Below are 26,986 nucleotides of genomic sequence, written 5' to 3' on the forward strand. Positions count from 1 at the left end.
CTTCTCCATCACTGATGATTAAAATTACTGAATATGACAAGAACAAGGCAGTTGTTGAGTTGGCGAGCTGTTTTGTGACTTGGACCATAGTATCGCCCAGTATGTGTTGATGTACAGTACATTCAGCTACAACCTTGAATGAATTGGAGAGACTGTTGGCAGAAAGTGGAGTTTCCGACAGTTTCTACTTCCTACTGTCCCATCTGTTTATGTGGCATGCTTCTGTCCTATGACTGTGTGAGACTGTTACTCAACACTGTAGTGCTAACTAAATCTGTTGATATTTATGCAAGGTTGCCATGTTCAGTGAACAACCCGTGGGCCAGTTATGGCCCACACCCCTGTTGTAAGGTCTCCAAAAACAAACATTATGTGTCTGTAATCACTTTTCCCAAAGTAATACAGTACTGGACAGACGCTTCTTCAAGATGCTTTTTTTGTATTATGGCTACACTGTACATAAACAAATATTTTAGCTTGCAGTATGGGTTGTCAATAAGGTGACTCATAGTAACGATAAGGTTTCAGAGCCTTGTCATTTCACAAGCCTCCATCTGTCTCTATACTAGCAGCAGACAGTGAGGAAAAACCCCAAGGTCCACCGGTAAATGGAAGGAAAGGCAAGTACTCTAAATGGAGTGATGGCGTGAATTTGCTGTGTAAGATTCCATGGTTCTGCTGTGACATTTAAAAGCAGATATGGTTCTTGATGCTCATCTACTCTGACTTAATTTGTTCGTATTTGCTTTCGAACTTTTTTAAAGTTCTTAATTTTAATCTTACTTTCCACCACATTTCATCTTGTAAATAGGCTGAGCAAGGTTCATTCTTATTTCGCTAATATAGACTGATCAAATTAAAGACCTGTATGTGTATGTAACTGATGTTAATACATACAGATTGCTGTGGTTGGAATTTATGCTGGTCTCTTCTTTTCTGACTCCAATAAGGCCTCAAAGCTCTGATCTACCCTCTATTTTAACACTAATTAATTCTGCCCAGCCCCACCTCACAAAGACAGAACTCTCCATTTCTGTTGTAAAATTGCCAATCATTTCAATTAGACACGGATTATTGAACATTTGCACACACTCTGTTCAAGCACTCCCTTAAATCTAAGTCTCTTTTGTGCTTTCATCATTTTTAGGGCCATTCATAGCAAAATTCTGCCAGCTGTAATAATAGAAAAAGATCAACTATCCATCTAAATATAAATAGATTTTTTTTATTGTTTTCTGAATTCCATTTATAATACTGTGCTGCAGATGTACCGCAAAGCCTAATATCACATTTTGTAGAATCTGCGCGACTGTTACCTTTGTTGGCCAGCAGATGGAGCAAAGTTCATAATCTTTGATGAGGAGCTGTCCTTTATTTTAGTGCTTAAATGGCAAAGAGGTCTTTCCATTTCTTAATACTCTTTGTCCCTGCATTCTATTCTGTTACTGTGAATTTTGCAAGATGCAAAAGTTGTAGTAAAACATTTTGCACAAGATAAAGAAATGTTACTTTTTGTAAAGAATGGAATGCTCTGAAATTGATCTGGCACCACATTGGTGCTAGAACTAGTAAAAAGTTTTCCTTATAGTCCAAGGTCTTTTCTACGTTTGAAGTGCCCAAGCTAGTGAGTGAGTGTGTGTGTGTGTGTGTTTGTATGTGTATGTATGTACATATGTGTGTTTTTTAACTATAGAAGTGACATGGGAGGACCAGCAGCGAGGGCTGAATGGCTCTTTGTCTGATGGAGGGTCACAGCCACACCCCTCCCTCACCGACACAGGTTGGTTGGTTTGTTAGTGAAATACTGCTTTAAAAAAACCCATACTGCTCTAGTTTTTTTCCAAATGTGGCAACAGAAACCCAAAAGCTGCAAATGGTCTTTTTTGTCAAGTCTGTCCATAAAAAGTCTGATGGGTCCCAGGGCATTGTAACAGCTTTCAAAATCAGTTGGTCAGTCTGTAAGTTATCCTTCATTATTATGTACATTCAACACGTTCTTTGTGAGGGGCTCTCATAAACAAAACCAGCATGTAAATTTATATACCAAGGAATTTATTTTATGCTTAAGCTACCATTTATCTCGTCCTACAAATGTATTTAATTCTCTGAAAATTAGTGTTGGAGATGCTTCTTCTGAAATTTTACGGAATCGAGAGCATCAGATTTTAAATGCAAAGACCCACCAGGTTTTTAGATGACTCTATAACCACTCAGAAAAACAAAACAGCAGCATTTCTCTTTTGTACAGTATTTCCCTGTGAAATCTACCCTACATTAGTTAAACAGTTGTCATCTGTCTGGGTTTGGCGTTTGAAAGAGTCAGATCTAACGCAATTAGCAACAACGAAAAACAAAAAGATCTCAGAACTGTCTGCTTTGCAAGCTAATGAGAAGCTATAAGGAAACGAATTATTGGGGGCCAGCTTTCTATAAAGTTGTTCCTCCTCTGAGTAGTGTCTATACTGAGTAGTGTCTGCTATATGTAGTTTTTCTATGTGTCATGCACTCAAATAGAAGTATGCCCTCTACAAATGAGAATAGAAAAAAACGACCTGACAGTCTACTCTGGACAGTCTACTCTGAACTATTCAAATCTGTTTCAAACATTTGGTTATCCTGGTCAGTATCTTTTTTTTCCAACTTTAAGCAGGATGGTTTACTATTTGATTTGGATTGCAGTGCAGCTGGGATTTGATGTTTTTGAAAGTGCTTTCAAATCTAACTGAACGCTAAATTGATTATACATTACTCTGCAAAAGTCTTAAACCACCCCTCATTTCTTCACATAATGGCAGTTAAAGTTGTTTCTTTTCTGACTTTTCTGTTATGTGTAAACACAACACTGGCTCAGCCCTCTGGTTGGGTGCTTATTCACGGCATTGGCCTAAAGTGGCTTAATGTGGCTAAAGGAAAAAATAAAAGATTCTCATGCTATTGAAAAAGGTTCAGTACATGGAGTGAAAATGAAGCGAAAAGCAGTAAATGTTCAGAAAGTGTGGAAACTTTAAAATATAAAAAAATAAGAGGGGAGGCTCAAGACTTGCACATTAATACACACACCCACAAACACATATATAATTAATAATGAAGGGAAGTCTGTTGAGAGGCTGCCATCATGATGTCTTTATCTGCTGTGTTTGTTGTATTAACTAATGTGTTTCCAAGAAAGCACATCTTTACTTCCTTTTAAAATTAGCCTAATTTATATTTACTTGTAAATACATTAGCTGATATGGTATGTCCACAGGATCTGATTATGATTGTACTTACATGTAATTTATTTTAGACCACAGCATCAATAAATGATACATCAAACCAAGCCAGAGGAGAACCAGCAGTCTCTTCTTTTTTTCAGAGAATAGGAAGCCTTGGCTCATCAATACCCTGCAGTAACGCATATGCAGTAATACATCTTTTTCACAACAGACATTTAGACATGTCACAGCATGAAATGCACAGGTGTAATGAATGACAGTTTTAATGGCATAGTTCTTTTTAGTGACGCAATATGAACGAGCATTCACAACAGCGGGACCTCCCCGAATGGAATGCAGACATCATCAATTCCCCTGTGTGTTCCTGCTATGATATGTCAAAATACCTGCTGTGAAAAAGGTCTACTTTATAGGAAATTTTCACCACACCTCATACCCGTGCCAGTAATTTATTCCACACCAAAACCAGATTCCGGCACCTACATAAATAAACATACTGTAGTGGCAGATTTTATTTTCAGCTTTGTGCAGTTGGTGCTCTTGTGTGATGCAAAGGGAAGATTGAAGTTTTACATCGATTAAATTTAAATTTTACTTGAGACTTTGCTTTATATGTGCCTTTTTTAGGGTAAAACAAATGATTTTCTCATATGAATAACCACAAAGGTTGCTTTGACGTAAAGAAATGTCTGGGAGACTGGTATGAGTCACTGGTCAAGATATCTTCATGATTACAAATTTTCCTATAATTTTTATTTAAAATATCTCACAGTGATGCAGTGATTAGCTCTGTCTCCTCGTGGTAAAACAAGATTGTGGGTTGAATCTACTGGTTGGCTGGGGCTTTTTTGTGTGAAGTTTGCTTGTTCTCATTGCACCTGGGTGAGTTTTCTCCAGATGCTCCAGTTTGTCCCCACAGTTCAAGCACGAGCATGTTTGGTTAACTGGTGATTTTTGTCAGTATAACCGTGCGGGTGCACATTTCTTTATTTGATAAAGTGGTGTAGAAAATGGATGGAGAGATGTTATTTGGCAGTATTAAGAGGTATACCTAATTTTGCTACTAATTTTAGTTTTTCTTTTAATTGTACCACTAGACACATAAGATCTTTTGTAGTTTGATGAATAATGGTGTCTTGTGGGGTTGTCCCACATGTTGCCATAGGAAAGCACATTTTAAAGTAAACTTTTCAAACTTGTTTGCAGTTGCAGTTGTAGTTTGTATTTACCTTTTATTAAAGTGAACCTCTCCCATGCTTGCACTCATTGTCGTGTGGAAATACAACTCGTATCCAGCGGAAACTGAATGTTAAGAAATATCTTTCTTAATGTTTATCCTATCAGCTTATAGCCATTCAATCATTGATTAGAATCCGAAATCCTGCAGTTACTGTAATGTTTTATTTATTTTTGGCGCTGTCACTCATTTCCATCTTGAAACACCACTCTTTTTTCCAGATGACCTTGATTCAGTTGGAGTAAAGGACAGAAAACCGTTTGCTCTCTTGATTATCATTTGACTCTCTAATGAGATGATGCTAGTTGCCACAGAGAGATGAAAGCTAGTGGTTCAGATCTCTCGCATTGTCTTTTTTTTTCATGTGACACTTCATTAGTCAGCCTAATAGAGTACTAATTGAGCTAAATGCAAATTCTGTTTAATTTTGTATTTAAATGAAGTCTGATGAGAGTGCTGTGCTGTTGGTTTGTCGGGTTCAAAGTGCAGGATTATGATTAGACAGAAATATTGGAGAATAGAACAGTTGAATGTAGAAAGTAGGTCAGCATGGCCACTGATAAAGAAATCTAGCCAGTCCATGTGTGGCTGTCATGCACTGGCTCAAAACATGCCTTGATTGTTGCTATAGTGAAATGAATGTGTGTATTTTATTTCACACTGTTGTGCTCTACTGCTAAACTAGGTGACATCTGTATTTTTTGCCAATTTCCCCTTTTGTGGTGAAACACTGTAAGGCAGATGGCTCTCTCTTTTTTGTCCTCGCTGCTCTGCGCTTTCAGTTTGTGCTGTGTATTTTTTTCCTTTCTTTTATGTTATTTTTTCAGGCTGTCCTCCCAGTTGCTCCATGCAGCAGTGATATGCACTTCTTTCTTCCTTTACCCCTTCTCCCCTCTCCCTCTCTCCTCATCTACCCTCAGCAAGGTCTAAAGTTTCTGTATGGTTCGGTGCATTAACATCTCTTTACTGTTTCAGCTCTTTTTCCTTTAAAGCACAGAACCTCACTCTTCCAACCCCTCTCCTCTCTCCAGTTTCCAATAACTAAACTCTTGGCTTTTACTTTAGCCTCTCCTGGCCTCGCTCTATTATTGACTTCTCAGTGTGCCCATGGTGGAGTTTGTGTGTTCTTGGTGTACTCTATGATTTTCTTTGTGTGCTTTGTGCTCATTGTTTTGTCATTGTTGTGTTGTATTGTTGTGTTGTGTCCCCACTCCTCCCTTCCATCCACTTCCTCCTCACTGTAACCCTTCAAACCTGACATATTCGACGATGGCGTCATCCTCCTCTATTCTCTTTCTCCTACTTGGTACTCCCCCTCCTTTACCCTTTGTGCATCCTCTCACATCAATGTTCCTCTCCTTTGTCTGTGTCTGTCCATTTTGTGATATGAACCCAGAAGACACGGACTCACCAAGTTGGACGAACTCAGGTCTGTCCCTTCTTCTTCTGCACCTTCTTCCTTCTCTGATTCAGCCTCCTCTCTTCATCTACTTTTATTCTCTCTGTATGTCTTCTTGGCTTGCCCTCCCCCATGACCTCCCCTCATCTCACCTTTTTTTTTTTTTCCCACTTTGCCTGCCTCTATTCTCTGTGGTGTTTGCCCTAGTAATTGTTCTCTTGATGGTGCTTCCAGCTTTGCTTTCATGTCTACAGTTTTATTTTGCTGTGCACAAACCGTATCGGGCCATAGTTCACAGGCGCATGATTGTGGTCTTGTCAGTGTGGTTTCTTTACAGCAGATGTTGCCATGAAACACTGTCCTTAGTGCGACCTAGAAAAAAAAACCAAATTAAACAAAAACCCAGCTAGATGTGGTGTAGACAGCAGACTGTTCTCCTTGTAGACACACATTTGCACCATTTTCCTAAAATAACTTTTTTTTTTTCTTAAATGGGGTTGTGTGTAGTCCTTATGAGTGGTCGCTGTCTTACCTCTGACCGCAGTCTGACCATTTTCTACTGCTGGTTTGACACTGTCCACTACCGTCTCGTGATATTGATTAAACCTACTTTAAATATTCTGTCTTAACTGACAAAATGTGTCCATTTGTTTTTAATATCACACCTGATGATCACATTTGGGACTGAGCAGGTGCAGTCAAAAAGTATCATATCTGAATGACAATATTTTTCATTGGTTATGTTTACTTCAATTCAATGTCTTTGAAATTAAACAATAAGTTTGAAAAGCAGACTTTTAGGTGACGCAGTCAGTACTATATGCATAGTAACCCAATCACATTTTAACTCCCATTGAACCATTGCTGTCAGGGTGGAGGTGTCAGTCAAATCCATCCCTTTTCCTCCTTTTTTGGCAAGTGATGCACTTGGATTCCACCTTGATATTTATTATGTACACGTGAGAATCTTCCTTTATCTAACTCAACAAGAAAACTATTCATCATGTTTCTCCCCACAATTTGAAGTGATATGTGATAAAAGTCCATGTGTACAAAGCTGCAACTTTAACTTCATACGACTGCTTTATTTCAGATTAACTTTAAGATAAAATCAAAGCAGCAAACTGACGACTGCAGTGAGACAGTATTAGTTAAAAGGATGTGCATAAAAACTGTGATAAAAAAAGAAGCAACTTACCAAATGCCTCTTTAAAAGAAATATTACCCTGCAATTTTTAGGTTCTAACATGTTACCAACAATAAAAAGTGGATTATTAACAAGAAGCATTTAACTTAATTATAGTAGGAAAAGTAACCTCACCTACACAGTTAGTTTTCACCAGCTTGTATTGCTTGTGTGTGTGTGTGCGTATTTAAGTTAAAGCAAATTGTATTTGTGCATGATATTTGTTTGTGTGCATTCACCTTCACTTTGTCATTGCTGTCATGTGACACAAAAGTAGAGACAATGAAGTGGAGTGAATGAAAGTGTCATTTCAACATGAAAGTTATCATTTGGAAAAAGTTGTACAATGTTTACAGTGAAGAACTCATTTAAATGTTCCACCAGAAAGTGTTTGGGGTATTATTAATATTATTATCATTACCATTAATATTGTTGTTACTTATTTCATTATGTAAAATGTGTTATGTTGGGATATCTCCGGTACAGAATGATCTTATGTTTTTCTATTGATTATGGGGTAATGTTGTAACTGTGCAAATATAGTAGTGCTTGCAGCAATGTGAATCAAAGCAAACAGCTTAAATTAAATTCAGGAAGTGATAAGATGGGCAAACAGGATTAAAGTGATTGTCCAGAAAGCCTTTTAAAGGCCTGTAGCTTGAACTAACTGTTGTGTGCTGGCAAATTAGTCCTGTCATTCTGGAAATTTCATTTGTGTCAAAGTAATTGCATTTATCTTGACTCTCATGCAAAATGTGTCACAACTATTGTTAGAGGCGGTCTTGTGGTAATTTGGCTGCTTCGGTTAGGTATTGATAAGTTGTGTTAGTTATTTATTTGTCATTGATCGCTGAAATTAAAGAGGAACATTTTGGTCAAAGTAATTAGCCTGAGATTTGAAAAATCTGGTTACAAGGGAAGCAATATAGTGTCATGCGGCTTATCTTTATCAGTTTGTCCGTGTTGTTCTTTGTTAATACAGCCAACCATTCAGCTTTTTCCCATGAAATCTGTCCTTGTCATAGATCATGGTTCATAGCTCCGCAGAAGCTTGTCTCTCACCATAACAGTATGCCCCTCCATCAGTCCTTCTTCAGAATGCTTTTTCCTGTCTGAGTGGGATCTGTTTCTGTGCTCAGGTATGGACATGGAAGAGAGGACCAGACAGATGAAACTAACGATGAACAAGTATAAGCAGGGAGCTGGCTCTGACTCCAGACTGGAGCAGGACTACCACAAGGTAAAAACGTCGCCAGATATATTGGATATATGCTTCAGCACTTCAGAGAAAAAATACCTACAGTTCACTGCATGGTTGCACTGCTGTGCAGATATTATACAATACAACATGTATTGCAAACAGTCAAGCATATACTAATGCATATAGCAACATATTGCACACGTGCACTGATGAGTTTATATTGTCTGTATATGCAAACATAATTGCACAAACACACTAAAAGGGATAAACTCCATTAAAGTCTACCCAGTTCAAAGGTCGTAAAACACTGAATAAGCTATTTCTTTTCAAATCAGCTCACCCAAACCATAAGAAATTTGAACAATATGTATCTGCACGCTCTTTTGAATCATGGAGATAGCTTTGTCAACATTTGGATTAAAAATTACATTTAAAAAAATGCATCTCCAGAGACAGTCTTAGCTCAGAAGGATAAAGTGCAGATTTCTTTTACTGAGGGCAGAAACTGATGATAAGAGGTGATGTTCACAGCCGAGGATTCCCATCTTCTTGAGCGACTAGGACAAAGTTTTTGGAAAGACATGCTGCCCTTGAGCTTTCCAAATGTCATTCTTGATTGCTTGGCCCAGTACGAACAATAACATTAATAGTCAGTATGTTTGGATAGAGGCAGAAGTCTTTGTGTAGAAAAAAAACTGAATATAAAAGCAAAACTAAGAAGAGAGCTTGAAAACTGTTGAAAAACAGCAGCTGTATTTTGTCTTTGTCAAGTAGGCAAGCTGAGCTGCTTGTTGTAATTTCAAGGAATGTGACACTGAGTGTTTGCAGAATCAAGAGTTTACTACTCTTCCGAAGAGATCCTGAACATGTTTAGAGAACTCATTCGGAGCCTGCTGTCTCACTGCTGTCTGGGCCAAGATGTACAAGACAAAGGCTCCTTCTGCTTTCCTTTTATGTCAGTGCTATGAAAACTATTGCTTTAGGAGAAGCCAGTGTTTATTTTTGTTTTTTTACAAGTCTATGAAAAGCTGATAAGATTGTGAGTTGTCCTTGTCTGTTGAACAATAATCCATCCTTCAAATCCCATTAACAAAACAATGTTCTCACTATTATTAAACTACACTGGTGAGTAAATGCTCTTAAATAGAAGTGTAATGAGTGAAATACACAGCTGTTCCTGTAACACTCAGCTTAGTTTCTCTTACAATAAACACTCCTTTGAAAATTATAGGACCATCTAAACACATTCATGTCCAAAAGGTCAAAAGCTTGTCATTCCAGTTCAGCTTCCAAGGAAGCCATGGTGTAAAGTTTTGGATTGGATTTGATGTTTAATCAAATCCTTCCTTGTAAGCCAACACATTCTCACTGGTTTTGTTACTGTATGCCCTCATCCAGTGGATTCTTTAGCAAGGAAAAGCTGTGCAGTAATATTACAGTGTATTGATGATCCACTATAAATTTGCTTAATGCATACTATAAAAGTACAGAGGTGGCATGGGGGGGGTCAAAGGTGATCCACCGTTGTTATGTCTCTGAGCTGCCAAGGTAACATGTGAAATGGGGTATGCGTGTAAGGACAATAACCCCTTTAACCTTCTGAGGTCTATGATCACGCCAGCGCGATCAGATCGCATGGCGTCATTAATGGGCTCAGACCCCAGAGGGTTAACCAATGACACTGTCATCACTTATCTGTTTCCTTGACACTGGCTTGATGTGTGTAACAACAACAACAGTAAGAACAGGACTGGAACACATTTGGCATATTTGAATTAACCAAAGAGGAACAACAGCTAGGACGTCTTCTTTTTCTGCTGATAAGGTGCAACCTCTGTGTGAAAAGGGCCTTAATTTCTACCACATCCTTGGGAATTGCTGAATTACCAACAAGACAAAAGCCCTTTTCACACAGAGATCACACTGTAACACCACAAAGAAGACTCCCTTGTTATGCTGTTGTTCTAAACACATTGTATGAAGCTGCACAATGATTTCAGTTGCATGTATCGACATGACTCTGTATAGATTCACATGACATATGATTCAACCGCAATGTAATGGAGCTAAAAAGGTTTGGTCTGGTTACAACTGTAAAGATGTTTTACTCAAAGTAAAGAAAATGATATGATGCATCCTTTGACTGGGTCTTTACAAAGTTATTACTTACTGTAGAAAATTAGTAGTGCTGACAATAAGTTATGGGTTGGGGGGTACAGCCCAAAAAAAAAATTGTTCTTTTTGTATTTACGAAAAGGACTGCACAAGCAATCTTTTAAATGTCACGAGGCATCACCATCATAACTTCTAACACATCTGTTTGTTTTGCTTCTCCCTCTCTGCAGCGCTCAGGCAGGGATCCACGGGGCTCTGATAACTTGTCAGCCAAGTCGTCGGACAGTGATGTAAGCGACGTGTCCGCTGTATCGAGAACCAGTAGTGCCTCTCGGTTCAGCAGCACAAGCTACATGTCTGTCCAGTCAGAAAGGCCGCAAGGAAACCGCAAAATCCGGTAAGCTGATGTCTAATGTGTGTCGCTTTTTGAACTTCATCAAGCTGTTATAAAGAATGGACAAATCCCCCTCTGCTGTGAACCTCTTACACATCACCATGTCCAGACATTTTCATTTTTGAAATTGTTTGCACCTGGTTAAACAAATGGAAAATGCAACCTCTAGCAGTCATTTTCTCTCTTCAATGAGTTCAGGTTTGGCTCTGTTTTAGAAAATCTGGAACCAAATGACTGAACTCTGCTTATTCACACCATGGAAGGGGGGGAGGGTGGGGGGTGGTTGTCCATACATGCTAGATGATTAGACATGTTACATCTCTTTGGATGTTGTCTCAAATCAAAATAAGAACACTTTCATTTGCATGTTGCTTTGTTGTAAATCTGTTTTATGTTTTCTTGGCTGCACCGTGTCTCTGTGTTTGTTTGTCTCTTTTTACTGTTACTGTTGTTGACATTGTTCATGCTCTGTTTGGTTTTCTTTCTGCTTTGCATGTGCTGTTCTCTTTGCTTCTGTCTCCATCTTCAGCCAGTTGCAATCAAGAACCCAGTCTCGGGAGGGGGATGAGCAGTTAGGAGAGGTGTGGGAGGAAGAGGAGGTGGGAGAGAGAGGGAGATGGGCTAGTAAAGATGGGAGATTGCAGGGAGGGAGCAAAGAGTCAGGGGGGAAGGTAGACAGAGACGAGGAGGATGAGGAAGTTTTGGTGGAGAAAGAAGAGGACTTGCACCAAAGGAGCATATCAGAGACTAACCTCAGGTAACAGCAACTGTTAACTGTAGCCTAACAACTAAAGAAAATGAACAATTTAAAAGACCTCTAGCTCCCTTTATCTCTACTTCTAGCTCTGTGGTTTTGTCTTTTGTGAATTCATATGATCACATGCAAACCATGAGTGTTGTAACAATCCCTACCCTTTAGACTTGAAAATGACATACATATCTGTGGCCCTTTCCACCATTACTGTCACTAAAGTGGAATAGTGTTGCTCAGTATTTGAGACTGATCTGTCACACATAGCATGTGTGACTATATGGATATCTTTACTTTTTAGATTAATGCATGCAGATTTAATTGTAACATGGTCAGACTATATTTAGCACGGCACCGTTTCACTGTGTCCACAGGAGAGTATAGTTTCCTTTCTGAACAGTGTTGGAATAGTAGATATAAAAAAGTATGTCAAGAGGAAATTGATTTGGAATCTCAGCGCAGGATAAAAGCTTAGTGTTCAACCCTAATAAGATGCTGTCACTGTCAAATCACATTCACAGCAGGATCCCAATTAGTGCCTTTTACCAAGATTAGAACTGCTCCTTGGTCTTAAGATGAATTACATTAAGATAAAAGCCACACTGTCTCATGCACAGTTAACACTGCATGCATGTGTACAATCAGACATATAGATACTTTATTATCAGTAGGCATGTTTACATGCACAGTTGAGTTGAGCTACAGTTACAGAACACCAGAAGAATTTGCATGTGTGCGTGGCATGTGCGAAACACTGCCTCCCATGTTAGCCGATTAGAGCATCCACACTGGCTAAGTGAGATGTAGCTGTATTTCAGGTTGCTCCTTTCACTGTAGTTTCAGTGTGTATCAACTTGTTACAACCAATAAAGATACATCCATCCATCCATTTTCTATACCGTCAATCCGTTAATCGGGTAGCGGGTGGGCTGAAGCCTATCCCAGCAGTCATCGGGCGAAAGGCGGGGTACACCCTGGACAGGTCGCCAGTCCATCACAGCAATAAAGATACAGCTTAACTGTAATAATAATGGTTGATGGTGATAATGAATGACACACTCAGAGTGCAAGCCCAGCCTTATGCCTTACTGTTTTTCCAAAAAGATAGAATGATGGAGCAAGTACAGACCATACAGACCCATTTGAATCGAGTTAAAATTCACACATACACACAAGCAGGAAATCACGCTGCAAATGCTTTATTTAAGTGTGTTAGTCCAGACTGGAGAAGCTCAAGTTTGCATTATTTCGGTCAAGGTTAGCATTAGTTTCTGGTGCTATGTAAACATGTTTGGTGTGACTGTGAAAGTCCGTTATGCAGCCTGAAAAACACAGCTGTTGAAAGACTGTGGTGTGTACAGTTTAAATAATACTTTCACATTACATTCAGTGCAGAAAGAAGATTAGGATATTCTGAGGCAGTGTTCTGTTGTCTATTGGGATTGCTCTGAGGCTGCAGACTGTGTTGCTTTACTGTTTGTGCTGCTCAGTCTTTGGATGTTGCATCAATATTTTGTTTATTTTTGCACGTTTTGTTCACTTGATGTCTGAGTTCGATAGTGTTCCTCTGCATCCTCCCAGTCCAAACCTTCTCCATCTCTGCAGCTGTTCCTCAACATGCTGAGAATACTTCCCTTTCTTTCTGTGTCACACCACAACCCTCATGTCTACACTAACAACTAGCAATAAATTCACTTTCAGTAAAGGCACTAAAAATGTAATTACTGAAATTAAGATGCAGGCTTGAGCAGATGAATCCTTGAGAATCATTTAACTTCAACTAATATTTTATTTCCAAACAATATATTTCATATTTATTGAAAGTGAACTGAACTAGTTCCACTTCTAACCTGCAGATGCCTCCTGTCACTGTGATCTACTTTATTTCCTTCATGACAGCTACAGTATAAATTGAATACACGCATACCCCTTTTTTAACCCTTCAAAGCTGGTTCAACTTTAGCACCTTCTAAGAACTGGTTTGATTTCCCACAGCCAGAGAGACACCTTAGATCCATGTTATTCACATTACAACACTTTAAATGTCTCTTCTAATAAGCTGATGGAGTAATATTTTCCTAAATTCTATAGCGGACTGCAGTGCAGGGAGAGAGTTTATCCAATAAACTGCTGCAAGCAAGAAGAGGTCGTTGCTGATTGGATGTGGGTGTTTTTTTCACAGCAGATGATTGACTAATTAGACTTAAAGCATACATGTGCTGCTACGTGTAGTGTGACCTCGCTGATTGCTGAGAGCCCTTAGAACCTCTTTGGGACTTTTAGGACAAACCTTAGCTACTTCATAGACGAGAGTCACTAATTATTCCCTATGTCGGAAGGATCTCGTAGTCTGTGTTGTATTTGGTTTGCGGTCAAGTGCAACAGAAACTTTATACAGCTTCTAATTATATTATAGTGATTATAGTACATGTAAATTCAACCAAAATCACAGCACAGATGTCTTTAACTTACGTGAATCTGGATTTTGGTGGATGATGCTATATGCTTTTAAAAAAACTCACATTAGAGCAGAAGCAGAAGTCATGTTGTGCATTCAAAGCAACTGTGGCTGAGTGCATTGGTGTGGGCTATGTCGTCATACATGAGCTGCTATTCAGTGTCAGCTTGACTCATTTTGCTGTCTGACAACAGAAACAGAAAATGATGTGATAGAGAGCAGATTTATTGTGTTAAGGTTTGGTATTTGTGAACACAGAGATTAGAAGAGACTTTAACTACATTTCATCAAAATAGTTAACAGTACCACGTAGCTTACTTGAGATGAACAGGCTGTCCCTTTGTTTGTGGCATAAATCTCTATTACAGTTTTCTATCTTGTAAATTTATAACAGTACATCTGTTTCTAATTTCTTCATGTCAGTCTAAACAAAAAAATGTGTAGAACAACATTTGTTCGCCATACAGTTTTGCAAAGACTATCCACGATAGAAAAGCTTATTCTTCTCAGTCAGAACCATTTCCTGTGCAGTGAAAGACTGATCCCAGCCAATTGTGTCTTGTAATTGAAAAACACCCACTTTGATTAAAAAGCAGCCACATCCGTTCTGCAAAGACTCTTTACTTGCTGCAAATGGGATTTTAAATGGTTGCCAACAGGATCAACATAGCTGATAAATATTGGTGCTGTTGAAAAGGACATTGGGCAGCCTTAACAAATGCATAACAACTGGCAATATCAAAATGTTCAGTAACATTAGTACTAGAAGATCAATGACCTCCTATTTTTCTGCTGATGTGCACACTTTCTATCAATGTTAAAGCTCAGTTTTTTTTTGTTTTTTTTTTACTTTTCTGACTCAACCTAGTCTCGACAAAAGCTAAGCTGTGCGCGAAATGCTGCAGTTTTACATCAAAGTCATAAAAATTGCACAATACTACATTTTTCTTGCTCAAATTACTGTCACATTGTGATTGCATCGAATTTCATATTGAAATTCTACATCTACATACCTGTTCCGAGGTGATGATATTCACTTTCCTCTTCTTTCGGGAATGGTGGGAGGCATTAATTCTCTGACCTTTGTGACACTGAACACCTTCCTGTAAGAAATGGCTGTTTTGAGACTAGTCTTGTCGAAGATTTTCCAAAGTCGGTGCACTTTTCTTTTAGTTTGTCATTGCTCACAGTACACTTCTACTGTGTTCACATATGAATGATTAGGCATAGGTATTAAAAGTACATGGTTAGGGTGTACATAAGAAAAAAAAAAAAATTAATGTTTTTTTGGTGAGAGTGAGCTTGTAGATTAGTTTTTTTGTTGTTTGTTTTTTCATTTTGTACTTACAAAGAGTGGGTGCTACTGTAGCATGAGTGTTGCTGGCCTGGAGCCAGTGCTTTAGCAGTTGGAACAGCTGAACGATAAGGTTCCAAACCAGCATCGGTACCACTTTGGTGGAAGAGGGACCTTTTCTGGGACAACAACACAGAAGGGGAGACACAATGAAAACCAAAAAAACATTATGGATGTCTTTTCTCATTTACTGTAAGTTTAGTGAGAAACTTCCTATGTATGTGACAGCTGCACACAGTTTTCACAAGTTAAATTTGTGATTTTCCAAAAAAATACTGAACAGTGTTGATAAAGTGTTACAATATAACATCTCGGTGCGCATGATACAGCAAAGAACATTAAATATAAAAACATTTAGTTAAATGGGTCTAGAATCAAAATGTTTTAACCAAGTTTATAATAGATTTGGTCCATAAGTAAAACATGTAGCTGTTAAACACTAATTATTTATTGAAATTTGGTATTTTTGATCATTTTGACATTACAGTGGTTTTGAGCATGCAAACAGGAGAAGGGACACTCATTAACTAGCCTCAGGAGCTATAACTCAGCCATCACTCAGATTATTTTTAGAAATTGCTGGTGAGGACTAATTAAACATCTGAAATAGTCATTCATACAAGAGGCAGGCTGCTAATTAGATTCAAACAAAAACGACTGTGAAACATCAGAGTTGATTGTACTGTTTTATCTCAACTATTGGAATGCTAAGAAAAAACAATATAAGTGTTTTACGTGTAGTGTGGCTTTTTTTAAAAAGAAAAAGTAGTTTAATTTTTCTATTGGCGCTAAAAAATGCATTGAAATAATATAATCACAATATTTTACATAAAGGTATTTTAAAATAGCTACAGCTCTGTAATTGGCAGATTATTATTGAGCTTACAAAAGTCTTTGATTAGGTTCCCTAATTGAAATGGTATTTTTATTTTTTTGCTGATGTGTGTAAAGGGACATTCTCCTCATAATTTGAAAGTTCTTCCAGTGAAAACATTCATATCAGAGTTTACAATTAACTCAAACAATTAACAGAGATCCTTGCTTTTACAGTGTAAAAGCTGTAAAGCATCTTCTACCCAGACATCAAGTGAGCATTCAGAAAGATGCTGTGTGATGGATATTATCTTTACTGCTTCAGAATTAAAAAGATTTATTCACAGCTCTACTTATCAATGTATGTGATTATGTGATCAGTTAGACAGATAAATAGCTACTAGCTAGATTTAGTCATGACTCATCTCTTATGTATTGAGGTCACAGTGTAAATAAACAGTTGCTACATTTTAATCAAGCACATTCGTAGTTGGCTGCCGTGTGAACTTTGTGAAAGCCATGTGTGTTTTTAGTTGTTTAGCTTTCACTGTGAAGAAAAGTTAGCGCGCACACACGTCTTTAAGCTGATGTTGTGTTCACTGTTCTCCAATAAAAAAAAAAAGCTTTCCATCAGCACTTTTAAATTCCACATCCCCTCCACTCCTTGTTTCTTTTATCCAATACTTGTTGCCAGAGTAACAGCTCTTTCATGTGAAGGAGAGTGAAGACTATTTTGACAGTTTTGAATGGCAAAGGCTAATCATTACCAAAAAGGAGGAAAAGATGATTACGTTAACCCTCAGGCCACTCAAAAAAGTCCCCAACAGCTTGACAAGAGATTCAAAGGAGAGTGCTGTATCCCGTTTACAGTAAAAAAGATAACTGTGATCTCCAGACTTTAGTCACTTCAGGCTCATTCTTGGAGCTGCGTTGACATGTTCACATGCTAATACTCTGGATGGGACATGAGGCACGGTTACCATGGAGACCATTTTTACTGACCTGATAAAGATGCAGTGATCCTTTCGGTGAAAGGTGATAAAGAGGTGGGGGGTGTGAGTGTGTGAAGACAGGACGCATCATGAATTTTACATTTTTGCACAACATTCATGATCTACCTCTCAAAGCAGTATATCTGCCTCCTCCTAGTTGAAGAAGTGGATTAAGGTAAATTACCATTTAACATGTTGATAAAAACATGTATACTACTACAAGCTCTACACTACCCCCCCACTTGATAATCATCCATGGGATTCACAACAGTATTAATTGAATCTAAGATAAATCTACCCGCTAAATTTGGATCGTTTTTGTGTTGTGATATTCATTCTCACTAAATTCCACCAAACAGTGGAGGTGGTTACAGCAGACACATTTACCCATTAAAGGCACTATGGTGTAACTAAATCTGTCAACACTTTTGCAAGAAAATATATTGCCTTGCTTTGTTTTGCCTTGGGAACATCTTGGCCTACATGAAAAAATGCATAGTGAGCAAACTGCATGATGAGGAACATTGTGTTCTATGGGCTGAGGCTGAACAACAGAAATCCCCTGAGAGTCCCAGTTTTCCAAGCAGGCACATTTACACGGTAAGCTTGCACTGTGAGCCAAGACCTGTTCAAAGCGTAATGATGCCGTGAAGATTGAAGGTGCTGCAAAATTATTTTATGCAGTTCTTTTTATTCAAGTTAAAAGTAACACTCTGTGTTAGATCTGTACAGTATAATGTCCCAGTACTGTACAACCAAGGGATTAGACACACTTTTTATTATTTGAGCCAATTGGACCTTTTATGCATTTGCAGAGAAATGTGTTTGTTCCGTGCACATTTACTATTAGTTGATCAAGACGAACTGTGTCTATTTAGTTCAGTTGGACGTTTTCGCTCAGGGTAATTGAACAGAGCTACACACTCTTGCTGTATAACTTATAAGATACATTTGTTCTCAGACCAGCTGCAGCATTTCTTAGTTTAATCAGCCGCATCCAATTAGATCAATAAAGTAACAAACTGATCCACGTCGAATTAAAAGAAAAGCATGTTAGACATAATAATTTGTAATTTTCTCTTACCCTTCGTCTTTGAAAGGGGTTGGGGTTTGCTGTTAATATAAACACATTTACCGTAAATGTGTGTGAATTTTGACAAGAAAAACATTTGTTCCAAAGCGATGAATAAACTGATTATGAATAAACTGCATCACATTTCAGTCAGTGACTGTTTTTACAATATTTTATTGAGCATGAATTTTTTAGTTGAAGGAGAAAGACAAGACTTTGTGCTCCACCACGATCGTCTAGTCCCTCTGACCTCTATGTTATGTAACACGTACGTAAGACATTGAAAATCCAGCATTAAAACCCTATGCTGAACAGATGAAATGCAGCCCTGTTATCATGATAGTGAAAGAGCATATTTTAGAATGTCACCTGTAGCACATTGGCCTGCAGTGTTGTCAGTAGTTGAGATGCTTGAAGTTTGCTTCAAAGCTTCGGGGTTGAATTAAGTGATCAAAGGCACTAATCCCCCATTAAGCATTCAATATTTATGTATTTAATCATAGGCTGATCCATAACAGATCCAAATAGCTCTGAAACTGGCATAAACAAAAGGCTTTATACTGCAAGTTGAGGTACGATGTGTGCTTTGTTTAAGGGCATGAGCAATGTATTTCACCATCAGCTTACAAAAAGAACACATAAACACGAATAAAAGATTCTAGTAACATATATTTCCCCCCTCTGTTTCTCTGGAGCTCCACACCTTTAAAACACAGTGACAACATTATGAATGTTTGGTAGATTTAGAGATTGAGAAAAGCAGCCAGCCATTATAGCAAGTGTTAACGTTCATGAAAAGCATGACTCAAGCCCTCTGAGAAAGTAACTTAAAACACCACTTAAAATGCCATAATCTCAGATGTAGAGTAATCTCTGTTACTTTTTTCTAATTCTAATACAATGCAGAACACACCTAATGATGAATATATCAAAAATCAGAATTCAGTCTTCTTTTTTTTCATATTCTTACAGCCTGTCTCTCCATAAATTGTCTCTATAATCCAGTTACGTGATGGAGGTCAGTAATTAATTAATGAACAGTAGCCTGAGGGTGCTACAAAGAACTGATCCCATTAAAAGCCCATGGTACAGAATGTAATTTGTCTCTTAAAGATAATTGTACTGGCAGAGCTAAAATAAGACCTCAATTTGGACACTGGCCTAATTTCTTTTTTTTCCAAACAGGAAGACTTAGAGAATAATGCTGATGACAGGCAACTTTTCTTTTTGTGTGCAGTATAGGATGTTCAGTCACGACTCAGGTGCAGAGAAGATACATGAGTTTGTTGTTAGCAGCTGTACTGTATGTGGAAAGAGCATTTAATTTTTCATAGCATTAACTTGATATCTATTCACAATTAATTTACAGTGTATTTGAATATAGGTGATAACGATAAAGTAGGGTCTTTGGGTATAGCTTTCGGTTAATCTAATTGATTTTTATTAAAATTCTGCAACATCACAAAACCTGTATGAAACCAAAAAAGAGAGGAAAAAATGCAGAGCAATATTGGAATGGCCAATCTTTCCATGCATGCACATTTTTTTAGATTTTGCAACTTAGCGTCTTAAAATCCAAAACTCAGCTATACTGTAAGTCATGAACTTTTATACCTGAACTCTGTCCTTCTCTCCTTTTCACCCCACACCTTTTCATTTCCTGTCTCTCTCCTGTGCCCTCTTTCCTCTTCCATCCTCTCATTCTGTGTACTCCTCCATCACTTCTCCTTTCTCACGCCCCTCCACTGGCTTCTTCTCTCCTCTACCTGTCCTTCCTTCTCTTTCCTTGCCTGCCCCCTGTCAATGGTGGTGGCTGACAGTGACTTTGCATCCAAAATGAAAAACAGGCAGATGGGCTCATCCGGTGGGATGAACATGACCAAGAGCACAAGCATCAGCGGCGACATGTGTAACCTGGAGAAGACGGATGGCAGCCAGTCAGACACAGCGGTTGGCACGGTAGGCACTGACGAAAAGAAGAGGCGCTCCAGCATTGGTGCCAAAATGCAGGCCATGGTTGGCATGTCGCGCAAGAGCCGGAGCACCTCTCAGCTCAGCCAAACAGGTAGGGCATCCAAACGCATAGTTAGTGTACTCCATGTCCCGTGTGTTCGTGTATGCATCTGTCCTTGCAATGTTGTCTCCGTGCAGTTGTCTGTGTTGCCCTGTGCTGGATATTTAGTACTAATTCTACTAGTACTTTCTTTTTCCTTCTCTTTTTTCATGTACAAGGGCTTTGGGCTTTTCTGGACCCTAAAACATGATAATGATCTTTTTTACAATGTTTCTCTTTTCTCTAGGTGGCCGTGATCCAGAAAAGAGTTCTCTTTGTTTCCTTTTTTACCACCTCACCTTTTTTCTGTCTTATTGATATATATATATTTTTTATTCTTATGTAAACCCGATGACTCGTGCTTTTCTGGAAAGGATTTGTCTTTTCATTTTGAAAAAATCTCTTGCTCCCTCCTAACACAGCTGCTTGTTTGAAGTTGCATTTCGTCACTTTTCGCATGTTGTAATGCTCTTTTGACCATTATTCAGTGTAAAACACTACCTCAAAGTGTGTCAGAGCACATTTAAGAATGTATGCAGCAAGAGGACTGGTTATGTCTGCATTTTCTTCAGCTAAATGCAGAAACATATGCTCTTCTGCTGTGGCAAATAGAAATTAACCAAACTTTCCAGTAAATTTTCTCTATTCTCTTTCTTGACAAAAGGGTTCAATAGCTATTTGAAAAGGTTATGTTTCATTACCTGATAACAGACAATGTGAAAAAGGCTTTAGTTGGTGTGTGGTCATGTCTCTGGCTGACAGATTGGGGTCTGGTTTGTCCATTTAAGGTCAGTTAACTTCTCCAGTCTCCCATTGTGGCTGTACCCACACCTGCAACTATTCATCTAGCCTTTTCAACCTTACGGATGTCAATATTCCCTTTTACACATAGCACTTTCTGCTCAGATCTACCTTGATAGCATGACAGAGGGATAGCAAGATAAAAGCATGTGAGCAGTAATGAGCAAGAGAGAAGCGAGTTTGTTCACTCACGTGGCACTGTGCTGCCCCCCTGCTCATGAACTCAATGGCCCATGGACTAGTGATTTATCTCTGTGGGTAAATACCCGTTGTTAATGAATTTGATATGACAAATAGCAGTTTTGTGGTATGTTATTTCAGCTGCTGAAAAGATAGGCTAGGCTTACATTATTTTGGTGGTTTTGTTGCTGAAAAGATTACCTTTATTAGGTTTTATTTTGGAAACAGTCAAACTCCTGTCAATTAGTCAGATTTTTTTTCTTCTTGGGAATTTAGAAGATTCCTGGTTTAACAAACATGAACACATACATGCATTCCATTTCAGACTCAGTCCAGTGAGAGCAGCCTGAAACTCCTCAAGCTATCAATATTTCACTCCGTTCCTTCTAAGTGCATCACATGGAATTTTGAAAACTATGCATCTCTGCCGTTCAGTATCTGAGATCTGTGTTTTGTTTCGTAGCATAATACACTCTTCAAAGTTGGCTTTCGTTCTAATTTGTTGCACATTATCCTGCGAGGCTCATCTCCCTCTTTCAAAAGCATTCAAAGGATGGTCAGTTCTACTTAGCTGTGTGTGGACTGCCAAGTGCTGGTGGGGGTTGGGCAGATCAGCCAAGCAGCATGACTTCAGCTTTGACAAACACATACTAGTCTAATGGATGGGCTCCCAGGTGATCACCACGAGTTGTGTTTGTATACTTTGCAACTCTGAGTCTCACTCGCTGGTTTTTCAATTTCATTTGTTAGACATACAAATTATTAGCTATATCTCGAGGGTTGATTAAAACATAAACAACTGCTTAATTTCTGTAACCGCAATACCCGAGGCTAAGAACAAATTTCCAATTGAAAGCATGCAATGGATACAATGATTCTTGATGTGTACAATCTGTATATTCTGTGTATGTTTACCAAACCACTTGGCTAGTTTAACTGACTCTGATTAAGATTCACTAAGGCATTCAGCAGGTAACAGATGCTGATGAAAATTCAACAGTGACCAGATGTCCTGGCTGTGACTGGGACTCATTACCAACTTGGAGTAGACAATCCATCCGTTTTCCAACTTAGGATCATGGACTCAGACTTAATGGTGCTAATTACCTAGCCTCCTCTAAGGCCACAAAACACATGCAGACTGGTTGGGCAAACTCCCATGCACTCTCCAATATCATTGCAAGGGTAAAGACCTGACTGCCGACCTGTCCAGGGTCCCCGCCTCTCGCCCGATGACTGCTGGGATAGGCTCCAGCCCCCCCGCGACCTGACTGATGGATTAAGCTGTTATAGAAAATGGATGGATGGATGGAAGGTAAAGACCTGATCCAGTGTTCCAAGACCAGGATTAAAATTGCAATACCCCTCCTGATCTGAGGTTCAACAGTTTGTCCTTTCCAGTAACCCAGTATAGACTTTCACAGCAAGACTGAGAAGGACTCTGGTCTGCGGTCCAGTTGTATTGTCCCAGTTCTTCATGCATTGTTGTACAAGCATGTCAACCAAGACAGCCCAACAACATCCAGAGCCTTATAGAACTCGGGGCGGATCTCATCAGCTCTCGGGCCTTGCCGCCACAGAGTTGTTTAACTACTTCAGCAAATTCATCTCCTGTCATTGGTGAGACCCCCAAAAACTGCGAAATTTGTAGTTCTTAGCAACATAAAACTTTCAAAGTTAGTGCTAAGTTTATTTGAGAGTTCGAATTTGCCTTAAATTTGAATACTGAATTCTTGTTTGCCTTTTCTTTTTGCAATGATTTACTTTATTGAAGAAAAGAAATTGCTTGCAATATCGCAATACTCTGCTACATGTTTTAATGTGAATTGTTAAGATTACTTGAGTTCCCTTTGTAGCTACAGTGCAAATGATCTTTTCTGTTATTTCAATGAATATATGGGGTAGGTAGTTTCAGTCTGATGACCATTTCTTGTCTCTTTTTTTACTTTTTAAAAGCAGGAGGAAAACTGTTGCAAAATATAGCTATCTCTCTCATTCCACAGCATAATTACAAAGCAGTTTGTAAGCTTAAAAGTCCATTTCAGTAATTGTATTCCATAATGTCCTGTTCTCAGACTTGATGGTGTCCCAGAAAAATAATCAACAGTGATCGAGGTAACTCAGTACCACCCAATGATTATTCAGACTATAGAGATGAAGTAGTGTCTCAGTCATGAATGTGGTTTAGCAACAGTATTTTTGGTTCACAGCATAAAAGTGGTTTCAGAGTAAAAGCTCAAAATGGTAAAAGTACTATACTTCCGGGCTCCAAAATGACTACACAACTGCTTTTTCAGACCTTAACATGTCTATTTTTTGTATTAGGTGAAAACTGTCACAACAGTGACACTTTGCAACTGTAGGATGTTGAAGAAGTACTTCAATACTTCTAAGGTGGGAGGGGACATACGCCATGAACTGTTGCACTGAGTTTGAACTTTTTTCAGCTTTACTGTCAGTTGAAGTTTGGTCGGCATGAAAAAAGTTAATAATCATTGTTAGATGATAGATACATGGATGCAGGCACTGCATTGCATGAATGCTTCCCTATACAAAACAAAAGGCACAGTGAAAAGGCATCTCAGAATTTTAGACACATCTAGTTTCCTGTTTTCCTGGGTGTTACAATGAGTATTCCAGTGCAATTCTTCTTATTGCCTACTTTTCTCTCTTTTACCCTGACAGAAACTTATATCTAAAATGTAAAATGTACAGCACCATCTGATAGGTGAGAGTTTCTCTGTGGTTTTTAATAAACTGAAATCCCTTCTTAGAGTGACCTGTATGCTCTGGAAAAGAGAAAAAATCTTTGCCATTTCCTACTCACTATGCCCCCAAGAGTCAAATGTGTACGGCAGTGAAAACAGTGCACTTGCTGGCCCCTCTTTTTCTCAATCCATTACTTGTATCACTGATGTATAGTTTTGGACCGTTAAATCTACTTTGGCTGTTGTATATGTTATAAAATTGCTGAACTTTGAGCTTCCAGCCGAAGTCATTTATCTTCGGTGCTGAGTTTTGGGCCTATCTCAGCAGCTTCTCAGCTTGGTGAGGGTGCTTATTAATCTCTGATGGAGCTGGGGTGGACATGCTCACATGGGGTGATGCTTACAGAACACAACAGGGGCAGCTGAGGCTGAGAGACAACTTCCCCGCTGCCTCCAACATTGTATGACATTTATGCCTTTATACTTTTTTTTCTGAAAAGATGAGAAATTGTAAACAAAAAGAAAATACTTGTAAAGTCATCAAAGCATATATGTAGGTGTAAGCAGAACAATAATAATTTGTCCCAGTCAGTTGGAGAAATGGAAAAATTCTATCACTTTTTAGAAACATGCTCTATTGATATGGAAATCGAGGTAACATGTTTTCCCATTTAGATATGAGAAAAGATTTCAGCTTCTTTACAGTTTTCGGCTTTATTTGACCTGGTTTTGTTTCCAAATGGATCCGGTGTTTTAAATGGGTGACGTGAAATGCAGGCTGATCAGTTTAGAACCAGCACTTTTTTTTTATTAGAGTCATGCTGTTGTAATAGAGACAGAATGAGGTCTGCTATTCTCTTACTAAAACAACAAGGTCTTCTAAAATTAATACATTGTTTAGATGGCAGCAAATGTAGTGTATGTGAGCATTTCCGATGCCATGAGTAATAATGCATCATGAACTGTGTGCTAATAACAAACTAGATGATCCCACCCCTCTTTAGTTCAGAGGATGCAGCATCTATTATATCCAAATTTCATTATCATGAAACCAAAGAGTGACACCCTCCCTCTGTTTCCCTCTGAAGGGCTCAATCCATCTGTGATACTCTTTTTATATTGAGTCACATTACAGACTTGTATCCAATTGAACTGCTTAGATTGTGAGATATTGAAAAATTTTGTTCTGTTGTTGCCTCTGTCTTTTCCATCCATCCATCTTCTATATCCGCTTAATTCGTCGTTCGTGTCGCGGGGGCGGGGGCTGGAGCCTATCCCAGTGGTCATTGGGCGAGAGGCGATGTACACCCTGGACAAGTCACCAGTTTATCACAGGGCCACACATAGACAAATGAGACAAACAACCACACACACACTCACACTCACTCCTAAGGACAATTTTAGAGACACCAATTAACCTAACATGCATGTTTTTGGACGGTGGGAGGAAGCCGGCGTACCCGGAGAGAACCCATGCATAGACGGGGAGAACATGCAAACTCCACACAGAAAGGCAGATTTATCATTTACATAAAATATATCAGTTTCAACATCTAACATGGTTGTTGGTAGTATTTTCACATAGGTATGTTAGGGTTGAAATGATTTGCAAACCATCACATTCTGTTTTTACACAGCATTCCAACTTATTATGAAAACAGGTGTGATATCTTCTCAATTTTTGTGCCCTCTTTTTTACATCATCTCCTACATTACTCTTTCCAGCTTTCAAATTAGCTTTTCGTGTGTGTCTTTCCATCATTGATTTTCCTTCAGTGTGCACTCTCCTTTGCTATTAAGACAATTCACAAAAGGCCTTGTGGTTTTTAATCAGCCTGAGCTTTCCAAACCTCTTTCTGTGGTGACCTAAATACTTATATGCCGATGTACTTTGGCCTCTGCTTTCATACTGCTGATGTTAGATTGTCTTCACAATATAACCATAATCTGCAAACAATGACTTATTACTGCTAGTGGTGAGACCAGTAATCATCACACACATTAATGGCCCCAAAACATTACACCAGTGTTTACAGATTTGATCCCTTTCTAAATGTATTCCACAGTGGTAGAAGACAGCATCTGAAACTTCCTAAGATTGATTATTGTATCCCACAGTTCACCTGCGGTGTTAATTTTCCCAGTTAACTCTGACATGTGTTATAGTCTGAAGAGCAGTGTCTGACATGGCAGCAAACATTTTAATTCAAGTGGGCTACATCCTCCTAAAACTAACCATTCTTTGTGAGACTCTCATTTTTTAAAAATTCTAGGCTAATCACTGAAAACTCAATGTATATTTATGAGCTGGGATGTGATTAGCAGTGTTGCTGGACTAAATTAATTGTTTTCACAAGTAGAGTAGCACATGGTGTCTCCTCTGACAGAAATTGTACTTTGTGTTATCCATGATGTTAACCAGTGTTCTATTTCTGAAGAGGGTTTGTTTGACTTGTGTTGTGGTGATTATTGCACATAGAATTTTTCTACAGCTGAACAAAAGCACTGCAGTCTGTCAATCTTTGGTACACAAGCTAGCTGCGTAAGTTTATCGGTCATGCACCCTATTTGTACAGAGCTTGTTGTCTTTTTTGGTCACCATGACGAAAAGAATCTTCATAATGACAGCTTTTGGCTACTGTTGAATCTCATTGTTACATGCTGTGGTTTCTGGTTTCAGCAGTCATATTGCTCATATTGTCAAACTGCACATATTTTCACAGCTTTCTTAGAAGCCTAAACTTCAAGTTTGTAAGTAAAAAGACTTGACTTGACTGGAACCTAATTTGTGTACATTTAGCATTTGAATGAACCCAATCTAAAAACTTTGAATGCCTCTCACGGCTGCTGAATGGTGCAGTGTGGAGTCTGTCTTCTGTGCCTACGTCTTAGGCTCAAACACGTCTGTAGTACAATAAACTATATTCTTGCTTCCTTTCTGAAATGGACTAAAACTGAACTTACACTTCACATTTCAAAATATTTACTGCTACTTAAAATACTTTATGAACTTCCTCCTCTGGTTGTAATATCTTTAAACATTGACAGCACAAGTGT

General features: G+C 38.6%; 1 protein-coding gene across 30 annotated transcripts in view; it reads left to right on the forward strand.

Annotated features, from left to right (window-relative positions):
* The window catches only part of rims2a (regulating synaptic membrane exocytosis 2a), a 131,778-nt gene that overhangs the window by 94,674 nt on the left and 10,118 nt on the right, over positions 1 to 26,986 (forward strand). For 18 of the 30 annotated variants that reach the window (XM_072394851.1, XM_072394852.1, XM_072394854.1 and 15 more), the window contains 4 exons: positions 5,849 to 5,881; positions 8,177 to 8,277; positions 10,584 to 10,750; positions 20,008 to 20,252. The exons of 8 other annotated variants lie outside the window; for them this stretch is intronic. In XM_072394851.1, the coding sequence (XP_072250952.1) occupies positions 5,849 to 5,881; positions 8,177 to 8,277; positions 10,584 to 10,750; positions 20,008 to 20,252 (546 nt within the window). The remainder of the gene's footprint in view (positions 1 to 5,848; positions 5,882 to 8,176; positions 8,278 to 10,583; positions 10,751 to 20,007; positions 20,253 to 26,986) is intronic. 4 more of the 30 variants (XM_072394845.1, XM_072394865.1, XM_072394864.1 and 1 more) reach the window with 2 other exon arrangements.

This window comes from Leuresthes tenuis, unplaced genomic scaffold (assembly GCF_036924035.1).
Source record: "Leuresthes tenuis unplaced genomic scaffold, fLeuTen1.0.hap1 SCAF_10, whole genome shotgun sequence".
Classification (NCBI taxonomy): domain Eukaryota; kingdom Metazoa; phylum Chordata; class Actinopteri; order Atheriniformes; family Atherinopsidae; genus Leuresthes; species Leuresthes tenuis.